Source organism: Anarhichas minor, unplaced genomic scaffold (assembly GCF_050575085.1).
Source record: "Anarhichas minor isolate MPS153535 unplaced genomic scaffold, ASM5057508v1 ptg000088l, whole genome shotgun sequence".
Taxonomy (NCBI): Eukaryota; Metazoa; Chordata; class Actinopteri; order Perciformes; family Anarhichadidae; genus Anarhichas; species Anarhichas minor.
This window is the reverse complement of record NW_027466534.1, coordinates 555,461-567,711: the sequence shown is the minus strand read 5'-3', so window position 1 is coordinate 567,711 and position 12,251 is coordinate 555,461. Positions and strand designations below refer to the sequence as shown.

The 12,251-nt window shown below is 41.7% G+C and overlaps 1 protein-coding gene across 1 annotated transcript; it reads left to right on the top strand.

Annotated features, from left to right (window-relative positions):
* LOC142938669 (coatomer subunit delta-like) lies at positions 1-8,766 on the top strand. The gene is made up of 10 exons (XM_076081989.1): positions 1-158; positions 1,768-2,031; positions 3,003-3,182; positions 3,331-3,536; positions 3,624-3,785; positions 4,966-5,131; positions 5,224-5,371; positions 6,145-6,253; positions 6,995-7,199; positions 7,529-8,766. Exons 1-10 carry the CDS (start codon positions 156-158, stop codon positions 7,616-7,618), a joined length of 1,533 nt encoding a protein of 510 aa, XP_075938104.1. The 5' UTR covers positions 1-155; the 3' UTR covers positions 7,619-8,766.
* The last annotated feature ends 3,485 nt before the right edge of the window (positions 8,767-12,251 follow it).

Here is a 12,251-nt window from a genome sequence, read left to right as displayed (position 1 = left end):
CTGCTCTTCTTCCGGTGGAGACGTGGCTCTGCTCTCTGCTGCCATATTATTTGACGCTAGCTAGCTGGCTAACAATCACACACAAGAAAAATCACCCGAAATCGATAAAACACGAGAGACGGAAGATCGTCGTACCGTAGAGAGAGAGACCGAAAATGGTGAGTGACAAAGTCCCACAAAAATCAAGATATTCCGTGGCTTTTATCGAGGCCTAGCAATTATCATAACACTGGCTAACCAGGTTAGCTTTTAAGCTAACCTGGCAGCTAGCTTAAAAAGCTAGCTATGGTCTAGCTTGTTTCCCAAGAGCGAACTAACAGGGAAACCAACACGTAGCTTTTCACTGAGCTGGCAGCGCTAACATTACATCGAGTTACCTAAATTAAGTGACTGAATCGTTGTGTCTTTACACAAAGTTAAAAATATCAGGTGAGTAGGCGGCTCTGTGTCTGCAGACATTGGTGACGTTAACTTAGCTTGACACGTTAGCATTAGCTCCTGTCACTAGCCGAATCCGAGCTAACGTTAGCTGCTGTCATATTGTCTGTTACCGTTGTTTTAACAAAACCTCACCTAAATATACATTTATGTTATAATTAAAGTCAACCGGCTGCTACAACGTGTATTCAGGAATGTCAACAATATCTGCCTCCAACCAGGAAGTTATGTTGTCGACCTTAACACCACAAGAACAGACCAAACAAGTTGGTCTAAAAATGTTCACATCAACAGTCTGACAAGCTGAAGACATTCTGGGATTTATTGTCAACAGAAAATGTGTCTGCAACTGCTTATATAACAGATTTTTGTTTGGGACATTTTAAAGGCCAAAATCTGAATATCTGTGTTTCTGGATTAATAATCAGTCAAAAGGTTTTGAACAAACTCATCACAAATAAGACAAGAAACCTCTGTTGGTAGTTTAGGAAAAAATGATTTTTCACAATCTTGCTTTTAATTAAGTAATTTATAATATTCATGAATGTCAACTTTAAGTTCAGATCCATCGCAGTCGACCGTCTCTTTAATTTCTAACTTAAGCCATATGTCAACGTGGAGTGATTACAGTTCATTCATTCATTCACCACGTATGTTAAAGTAAACTCACAATGTTTGTGCAGGTTATTTAAATGTAAACGTGTCGTATCTGTCCACACTTGATGAGAACGCTTCACCAAGCACCGTTAACATTTGTGGTGATTTTAAAGTTCGGTTTGGTTTCTCAGCACACATACACACACATAGACATGACGTAATCATATCTTCTGAATCGCCTCTCACCAATGTCGGATTCAGCATACATGTTATCTGTGGCAGTAATTTATTTTAATAATATTTCAGGTTATATAGCTAGTTGGCAGACAGCTAACGTACTCTTAGTCTTCTTCCACCAGAACTCAACATAGCAGGTCGCCTTAAGCAGTGCGAACCAACAAAACAAGTTGTACTGCTAGCTGAGTGGGTATTTCTTTGTTGAATCTGCTGTAATGTTTTCTCCTCGGACAATATAAAATATGCTGATTTAACTTGGCAAGACTTGCTCTCCCTAAAAAGATGCACACTTCAGAGGGAATTCTGGTTCCTGAAAGTGGAAGTAAAAGAGGGAACTGTCGGTAATTTGTGCATTAACTTCCTTCAGCAGTATCACTTATTTTTTGCCATTTGGTAACATTTGCATGCTCAAAACAACTTGTGCATGTGTGCGATATGTTGTGTAATTATAGCTCTGAAAGCACTTTAACAGGCAAGTTTCCTCCTCACCTGCAGGTGCTGTTGGCAGCGGCGGTGTGCACCAAGGCCGGCAAGGCCATCGTATCGCGGCAGTTTGTGGAAATGACCCGGACGCGTGTCGAGGGTCTTCTGGCCGCGTTCCCCAAACTGATGAACACGGGCAAGCAGCACACCTTTGTGGAAACGGACAGCGTTCGCTACGTGTACCAGCCGCTGGAGAAGCTGTACATGGTCCTCATCACCACCAAGAACAGCAACATCCTGGAGGACCTGGAGACACTCAGACTCTTCTCCCGCGTGGTGAGGAAGCGTGGACTTTCTGTTTTGTGTCTGTGCGTAGAAATGACATCATGTGCATCGTTAAGTGTGACGTCAAGATAGCAGGTCACATGGTGGTGTGAAGAAATGAGTTGATTTAATGATTCCCCTTCTGTAGCTGTAGATCCATACGTATACGTGTTGGCACCTGTCACCACAGTTCTTGTTGTCCCCTTTGAGTTATTCTGGTCTCCAGCATGTCGCTGTGAGTTAATGGAAGGTCTTTGTCTCAGTAGTGGATGACAAACAGAAAATACATCTGAAGCTTTAAAGGAACCGAGTGGACGACAGTCTGCTGCTGTTATACTAACAGTGATGATCATGATGAGCATTCATGAGTCATTTTTACTTTGTTACTGACCTTAAATTCAAATATACACACAAAGAACTGGGTCTCACTGTTATATTTCATACCTGAAAGTGATGCTCTGTTGAGTTGAGAATATTATTTGTTATACGTCGTGTTTTTGTATATGTTGTTGTATACAAATATTTATTGTTATTTGTCAAGTTAGCATCAGAGACGACCGTATGACCACATCCTGTATTTAGCTTTCTTAAAAAAGTAATCTGACACCTTTTTAAGCTACTTTATTGTGTTTAAAATATTTTTGAATTAAAAGATGGATTATAATGAGATAAAAGGATGTTTATTATAATCACTCTGAGTTTGACATCTGTATTGATCCTGTGTTGTTTGTAAAATGTTAAACTTTAAACGTCTCGTCAGAAACGGGTGCATTTATGGCACAAAGAAGTTTAGAAAACAAACTGTTGATAAAGTTCATCAAAAAGCAGCCAACGCTTCAACAACCTCAGTGTTTTTATTCATCATCAGTGGAGTCACACTTTCAACCTTTTCTGTCACGTAGAAATGATCTTTTCCTGAACTTATTCCCTGCGTGATGTGCCGGTTACTCGCGCTGCTTCAGTTGTCTATTTCCATTCCCCAGATCCCGGAGTACTGTCGTGTGCTGGAGGAGAGCGAGATCTCGGAGCACTGCTTCGACCTGATCTTTGCCTTCGATGAGATTGTGGCTCTCGGCTACAGAGAGAACGTGAACCTGGCTCAGATCCGCACCTTCACAGAGATGGACTCCCACGAGGAGAAGGTGTTCAGGGCTGTCAGAGAGGTGAGCGCACACTGTTTGTGTCATTTTATTTAGATTTAAATGAATCTCCAGATGAGCAGAAATGTATTTCACAGATATTTTTCATCCTATTAACTGTTGAAAATAGCTTCCCAACATGCAAATGATGCATTTCGTTGTTGCCCCACAGACCCAGGAGAGAGAGGCCAAGGCGGAGATGAGGAGGAAGGCCAAGGAGCTGCAGCAGGCCAGGAGGGACGCCGAGCGCTCCGGGAAGAAGGTGCCGGCGTTCGGCGGCTTCGGCAGCGGCGGCATGACCAGCGTCTCCTCGGGCTCCATCATCACAGACTCCATCATCGAGCCCGAGAAGCCCAAGATCACTTCGGCTGCAGTCAGGTACAGAGCGTGCGTGAGAATTCCTTTGTAGTTTTGATTGGGAGTGTTTTAGAAGGTGACGCTCTTATTATTGTCTTTCTTTTCCAGACCAAGTGGACCCAGTAAAGCTCTGAAACTAGGCGCTAAAGGGAAAGAGGTGGACAACTTCGTGGACAAGCTGAAGTCTGAGGGTGAAACCATCATGTCCAGCACCGGAAAGAGAGGCTCGGATGTGTCCAAAGCTCTGCCTCCACCAGTCAACGTGGAGAGGTACAGACACCGTCTTTATGGCTCAGTATAGATATTGTTTATTCCTTGTTCTAAGGGACTCGATGCTCGTTTTCACTGACCACAGATGACTTTGTTAGAAATCAGGTGATATACTGACGTGTTCTGTCGTTATGATGAAACCAAGTACTCGGCTCAGATATTGATTTGATTGTTCGAGGAGAACAAACCTACGGAGAGAAACTTTTATTGTTTGACTAACGTGTTATAGAGGGTTGATCTTCAATAAGCCACACCCACATTTATGACTCGCGATGCACCCTAAACATGAATAATTCAAAGTTTAATAACCCAACTATGAGCAGGATGTTTTTAATTAATAGTTATAAGCACTCATGAATATTCATAATGCTTAATAACACATTATAAATCCTGTTTTTTGTAAGTGAATTATAGTTGTAATACATTATCATTTTATAATGTGTAATACATTATAACTAGAGATGCACCAGTTGCTTACCACACATTTAAATACATTCTTGGTGTGAAAGTTGTCCGAGTTCAACTCTTCAGTGTGAGAATATCTTTATTTCACATCTCTGACTTTCCTAACCTCAACCTGCTTTCACTTTCTCACGTGTGGTTGTTTCATTACTCTCTGAACTCAAAGCAGCTTCAGGATGTTTTATGCTCCCGTCACGTCTTTCTCTCTGTGGTCTCGTTTTTCTCTTCAAAATAAAAGTCCTGCTCCTCTATGAAACAGAACCATCATGAGTAGAAGTAGAACTAGAACATGTCTTTAGTGCAGAATAACAGTTATGACATCAATCATTAAAAAAAAACTTTAATTTCTTTGATAATTTCTTTCACAAAAATTGGAAAACAATTAAATCTATAAATCAACATGTTTATAAGTGTTACCAATGTTTTAAATATTAAACTATTTACATTTCTGCTCTGTGTTCACTTCCTGTAGTTCAGTCAGAGTGTCTCCTCCTTGTAGTCACATGACTGTTGGTCTCAGATGAATCAATCATGACGTCATAGTTTAATGTTTTTTACACAATCATGTTAAAGTGAACTCTTTATTAGAGGAGAGATTTTAAATGAGTTTTTGATGAAATATCACAATTTTAAGCTTTGTTTTGGCTGCTTTTTCTAACGTAAGCAGAAAACATGCTGGTGGGTTCAGAGGGTTAAAGCCTGTTTGTTTGGTCTCCAGCGTACATCTTCGCGTGGAGGAGAAGATCTCGCTGACCTGCGGCCGTGACGGCGGCCTACAAAACATGGAGGTTCTGGGGATGGTGACGCTCCGAGTCTCAGACGACAAGAACGGACGCATCCGCCTCATCATCAACAACAATGACAACAAAGGACTGCAGCTGCAAGTAGGTCATCCACACATCATCACACATCTTCTGGTAGATGATGTAACGACGGGTGTATTGATTCTTGTGTTTCTTCGGTCTTCTCCTCTCAGACACATCCCAACGTGGACAAGAAGTTGTTCACAACTGACTCCGTGATCGGCCTGAAGAACCCAGAGAAGTCCTTCCCCCTCAACAACGACGTCGGTGTTCTGAAGTGGAGACTACAGACCACAGACGAGGCCCTCATACCGCTAACCAGTAAGTCTCCACATGTCCGAAAATCACGACGTTACGGTTTTCACGACTATTAACCAGAATATTTCTAATAGGGCTACAGCTAACAAACTAAGATATTTATTATTCTACTTTTTTGAAGTCATCTATAGTGGTCATTTTTTTCATAAAAACACACAATTGAAATGATTAGGAAATAAAATATTGTATTTTTATTGATTTAAAAAAAAAATTCTAGTTTTAGGACGTGAAACAGCTCTAATGTCTATTTTATCTCCTTTAAAACAACTGGTTGTTTTCAAGTTTCTCACCAAAACTACATTTTATAAGATTACATTTGAACACATCATAACATGATATTATATTTACATTCACACAATACTATTTTTTTTTTTTTACTGATTGGAGCTTGAACGCACCATAATGTAACTGAATGGAACCTCCGTACGTTAGCTGTACAGCTCTGCGCTGTACTTTATAACAGCTGTTGCTGTCAGCGTTGTAGTCTAACGTCGCTGCGGGCTAACGTCACTAGCTCTCCTCCTGGCGATTTAAACACAGATTTGTTGTTCACGTTTCATTATCAGACTAGCGACTAGAAAGCATTAATGCCGATCTCCAAAGCTCATATTTTTTACTTACAATGGGCCGGTAACGATCACTATGATGGTAAACTGTAATTAATCCGGTCACATGACTCCCTGGTCATTCTCTGCTGTATTTAGTTTATTTCCAGTTAGTCAGTGTGACAGTGTTTGTATGTGATGTGATCGTATGACTGTTGTGTCCTTCCTCAGTAAACTGCTGGCCTTCAGAGAGCGGTACCGGCTGTGATGTGAACATTGAATACGAGCTGCAGGAGGAGAGCCTCGAGCTCAACGACGTGGTCATCAGCATCCCTGTACCGTAAGTACATCCACGCCAGCCACCTCTTGTAACTTCTGATGGTAACATCACTTCCTGACTTTATGAATCCATATTGAATGTTTTAGGGTCATATTTCCTTGGACTATTCACATATTTACGACCTCTCCTCTCTCCTCTCCTCTCTCTTCTCTCTCCTCTCCTCTCTCCTCTCCTCTCCTCTCTCCTCTCTCCTCTCTCCTCTCTCCTCTCCTCTCTCTCCTCTCCTCTCCTCTCTCCTCTCCTCTCCTTTCTCCTCTCTCCTCTCCTCTCTCTCCTCTCCTCTCCTCTCTCCTCCTCTCCTCCTCTCCTCTCCTCTCTCTCCTCTCTCTCCTCTCTCTCCTCCTCTCTCTCCTCTCCTCTCCTCTCTCCTCTCTCTCCTCTCTGTGTTCACTTCCTGTAGTTCAGTCAGAGTGTCTCCTCCTTGTAGTCACATGACTGTTGCTCTCAGATGAATCAATCATGACGTCATAGTTTACAGTTTAATGTTTTACACATTCATGTTAAAGTGAACTCTTTATTAGAGGAGACATTTATAATGACAACATGAAGAATAAAATGTTTAGATGAAATATAACTTAAAGCTTCGTTTCTGTTTTATTTTTCTGGTGGAAGCGTTCGTCACACATGATGTGACAGAAAACATGCTTTTCAATCCCGCCGGTGTGTTTTGGGGTTCAGAGAGTTAACTGTGTGTTTAATATGTGCGTTCATACGTCTCTCCGTCTTCCCGTTGCTCTGCAGGTCTGGTGTGGGATCTCCAATGATCGGAGATCTGGATGGAGAGTACAAACATGACAGCAGGCGAAACATCCTGGAGTGGTGTTTACCCGTCATCGACGTCAACAACAAGACGGGCAGCCTGGAGTTCAGCATCGCCGGACAGCCCAACGACTTCTTCCCCATCAACGTGTCCTTTGTGTCCAAGCGCAACTACTGCGACATCCAGGTGAGGCTTCTACTGAAAGGACCAGGTTTCTGTGAGTCCTCGTGGACGACCGGAGCTTAAGATCTCACGTTCTTTACTTTGGCTCTGAAACGGCTGCAGCTGTCTGTTAAAAATGAACACAGGGGGACGTTATGTCTCTTTGTGGTGCATTTAGTCCAATCTCACAACAAGTAATCAGTCTAATGTGAGGTTACATCGGCAGAAAATGATTCAAATGAATAAGTATTTTGATAATAAATGAATTGCTTGTCAGTTATCTCACAGAGCTGACAAACCTTTTCAGATTTTAGCTTAACAACATGATCATTTCCTCTTTCTCTTTCTCTCAGGTTACCAAAGCCACTTACGTAGACGGCGACGGCCCCGTTAGATTCTCTTCAGAAATATCCTGTGTTGTCGACAAATATGAAATCCTGTAAAAAAACAAACCACAAAAAAATCAAAGAAAACAACGACAAAAACAAATCACCAACAACAAAAAAAAGTCCAAATCTATGCGACAGAGAAAGATTGAAGATTGCGTTCCTGTAAACGATCAGAGACTGAGTCCATCGACAGGACGACGCCAAGCCTCTCCCTGTGGGGGGGCGGAGCAGCGCTGGTGTATTTATATGTTTGTATGAGAGAGGAGCTTCTATATATAGAGAGTTAAACACACAACACTGATGTAGAGCTGTGTAGAGAGGATGACTGTGGGGGGGGGGTCCATCGGTTAACGGGGTTCTTTGCTTTTCTTTCCTTGTTTTTCCATAACAACGTCTGGATCATTATACTCCTGTCGCTCTTTAATCGTTAAACTATGGAAAATCTGATTATTATTATTTTGTGTGGAGGTTACACAGCAAACCTGTTCCTCGGTGTCGTGTGTGTGCTGTCTGCGGTTATCATTACCTTTTATTTTTACTGTATAATTTCCCACTAATCTGCATATTGATATTTGACGGTAACTTTGTGAGGATTCTCAGCTGCAGTAAAAACCATCTGAGCATCTGTTGAATTTCTTTTGTTTTCGTCGTAACATCACTGCAGCCGTTTAAAACCAGACGGCGTGTTCCACTCGGCTCCGTTTATCAGATATCAGAGGAAAGAAGCACTTTGAACAACGGCCACGCCTTTAATCTGACGTCCCACGAGGCCTTTCTAACATCGGAGATCAGAGTGGACGTGTTTCTGGTGCGATGGTGGACACACACACACACACACACACACACAGACACAGATCTGGGATCAGAGACTAACGACCTGTTTCCTCTCGGATCCAATTTAAGCAGAGAGGCCGACACCCCCCCCCCCCCCTCTAGTCATCCTTTACTTACATTCTCATAGAAGATCAACATTATTCATGATATAAATTTGTTTTTTATGTTCTTTTTCTTTCTTTCTTTTTCCTTCATTTGTACTCCCCAAATTTCAATTTAGCCAATGGTTGTGTGGATGTGTGGATGTGGGGTTGAAAATGACTAGATTGAGCATTTTTAACTAAATTACTGAAGGGGAATCTTAACATTCCAGTGTACAATTAGAAAAAAAGAATCTTTAATGGAATAAAATGTATTATTGAAAAGTCTGACTTTTGGTTTTTGTGTTGTTAAAGTTACTAGAAGCATCCTTTCATTTCCTGTTGATTCTGTCGCCCCCTGTGGACTAAAGTGGTAGTGTCTCTGAGCACCAGAGTCCCTTTAGAAAACCTCATGTTACTGCAGCAGGGTCTGACAGTCTGCCCCTCTCAGCCCTGGTTCTGGTTCTCCCGTGCCTCCCTTCTGCTGGAGGATCTGGGTCTGTCCACGGTGGACCGGTCTCTGCTGGAGGATCTGGGTCTGTCCACGGTGGACCGGTCTCTGCTGGAGTCTGAGCTGAAGGAGGTTCTGGTGAACCTGCATGAGTTCATCTGGTTTCACCAGAATCTGACCCGGTGGCTCCGATGACGAGCATTAAGAATAACTCTATAGAAACAGACCATCTTCTCTCTGATGGTCTCTTTACTGATGGAGGTCTGATAGAGGACCAGGACTACACTGAGACTGGTTCATATAGAGGATCAGGACTACACTTAGACTGGTTCATATAGAGGACCAGGACTACACTGAGACTGGTTCATATAGAGGACCAGGACTACACTGAGACTGGTTCATATAGAGGACCAGGACTACACTGAGACTGGTTCATATAGAGGATACAAACTCCTTATTTTTTTTAAACTGTAAAATAACTTCCTGTGTGAACTCAAGTTATATCTGCTGACTAAGCAAAGCTTTAAGCTCGGTGACCTCGTGCATTAGCTTTAGCTGTGAGGGTCACTGAAGCCAGACTAAACATGGAGCCACAGGTCGTTCTCTACATGCTTCATGACTCACGTCTGATCCTCAGTGTTTCCTATCCTTGTAACCTCGTGGCTGCAGTCACGTCTACCAAAGACTTGTGAGCGGTTCAACCTGAAGGTTTAACAGCAAATAAAGGTTTAGATTATCCAGTAAAATCACAAGTTGAGGCTCTACAATATAAATAACGAACTATGTACAATATAAATAAAGGACTAATATAATATAAATGTTCGTAATGCTACAGAATATGTGTAGTGTTCGTTAAAAGGAACTATAAATGAAGTTCAGCCTAGCATATTCAATTTACATCAACATTGATGATTTAAGATGGGACAAATAAAACGGATACAATTGGAATAATATTACACACCTGGTTTATTCATCAACCATTTCTTTAATTTTCTGTCTGAAGCTGTACGATCACCTATCGTTCCATCTCAGAGCCTTTAGATTTAGTGTAGTAACATAATCCATCCACTAGATGGAGACCAAGACCCTGTTTTCACATGCAAGGCTGAGGACAGGCTCTTTACGGGAGTAGTGTGTAAGCTCTGGAAACGTGTGTCATGAACCCACAAGAGATTCAGAGACATTGAAGCAGTTGAGTTTTCCCTTGAACACAACTTTGGATCACAAAACATCAAAGGCTGCGTCAGTGAGTTTTGGTTGTAAAGTGATAAAGCGTAAACTGTTGGAATCTGTGGAGCCTCAGCTTTTCTAAATGACAATGTTTGTGTGGGTAGCATGAGGTCGCTAAATTGCTAACCATTAGCATGTATTAGCTGTGTGCTCATTGAGTTGCTTGGTGTTGGAGTTTCTTTTAGATAAAAAGCCGTCGCCATCTTGTTTTTTCTCAACCACTGAACAGGAAGTGACCATATCTGGACTGAGGAGTGACGTAGAGACGCCGTATACGTCTCTGGTAGAGACCTGTCAATCACTGTGTAGCCCCGCCCCTAAAGCATACCCTGCTTTATGGTCTGTTTGACTCTAAATGGACCATAATGTACTAAATGAACATCATGCTGTATTGAAGAAGACTTGAAACTAGAGATTGAGACCATAAACTCATGTTTACAATGTTTACTGAGGTAATAAATCAAGAGAGAAGTAGAGTCATTTTCTCATAGACTTCTATACAACCAGAGGAGTCGCCCCCTGGTGGACATTAGAGAGAATGCAGCTTTAACACATGAAACTTTTCCGATCCTAGATCTTCAGCGCTTTCAGACGCTGTGGCTCATGTTTTCCAGATGATTCTTTTATTACTGTGTTGTTAATGAAGTTTAAGGGAAACCAGCCCGTTCTGGAGGGACCGGCTGAGACGCTTCGGGCCGACAGATGGGTGAATGCTGGGAAATGAAGAGTCTGTGTGGGAGGAGGAGGGGGGGGGGGGGTCTTTAGAGGGTCAGACAGGGCGAGTTCAAGACAGCTTACCACCTCCCATATTAGAACTGTGGGGTGGTGTTGTTGGAGGAGGAGGAAGAGGAGGAGGGGTGTTAATAGCAGCCCTCCAGTCATAAAAAAGTGGGCGTGTCTGTTTTCCGAATGAATGAGCCGGCTGATTATCTTTGTGACGGGTCTCAGAGGAGGAGAGCAGGGCGACACTGGAGCTCAGTCGGGAGGATTTCCACTTCTTATAAAAGGCTGTTTTTGTTTGTTTTCATTTAACTGAATGGGAGTTTGGAGAAGTTTTGTTTAACGGCTCATCTTCGTCACTCACCTGGATTCAAGGATGATGCTCAAGAAAGTGAGATTCAAGGTAAGAAAATGATCCCAGTAGAGTTTATTTATGTTTTATTCAGTCATCGTATCCACTCTAGTGTCCTGTTTACAGTACTAATACCACTATAATACTTCTTATTCTACCATACTGAATAAGTTCTTCCTCACGTACTCTAGTTACAGAACTAATAAGTGAAATTTACTGGAAAAATCTAGTAGTTGGTTGCGTCTTCCTGGTTAAATAAGCTCTGGCTCACAGGAAGTGATGTGTGTTCCTTTAGAGAAATAAACTAAACAGAGAAAGAAAAGAGCTAAATCACTGATATGTGATCCTAATAAATCAATAGAATCCTCATGAGATGAATTAAACTGACAGATGTTGAATAAGTCTTCGGTCCACATGCATCAGGTCCCGTTTCTTCAAAGTGCAGCAGCAACATGTTGCTTCTGTCTGCAGTTCAAAGGGAAGAGCTGCTCGCTGTTTGGTGACACCACGTTGATAATTAGAGGTTCACAGGAACAGACACTGAAGGTTTACTGCTGTCAGACGCTAATAGCAAGTAGCCTGTTATTAGTTATTATGTCCACATCTGTGTGTCTTTATCATGACCTTTTAGGTTTTTCATGAATCCACTATTGTGCTTTAAGGACGTTAAAAACAACAGTTAATAAGATTAAAATAGCCCTTAACTTTAGTTGCTTTAAGCTTGAGAAATATTCCACAGTGACAACAATATTGTTTCTGAGGCAATTCTTTTTTCATTGTTGGTTATTTTCTTGATATATCCATGAGTTGTTTGGTCTATAAAATGGTATAACATGTTGAAAAGTGTTTCCCAAAACCTCGAGATGACGTCCTCAAATGTCTTGTTTTGTCCACAACTCATAGATAATCAGTTCAGTTTTTTTCTCAAACCGATTAATCAAGTTGCCGATTGACAATAATGGATTAATTGTTTCTGTCATGTGTCATCTTATTCAGTGGCTTTGGTTTGTTTACAAAGTA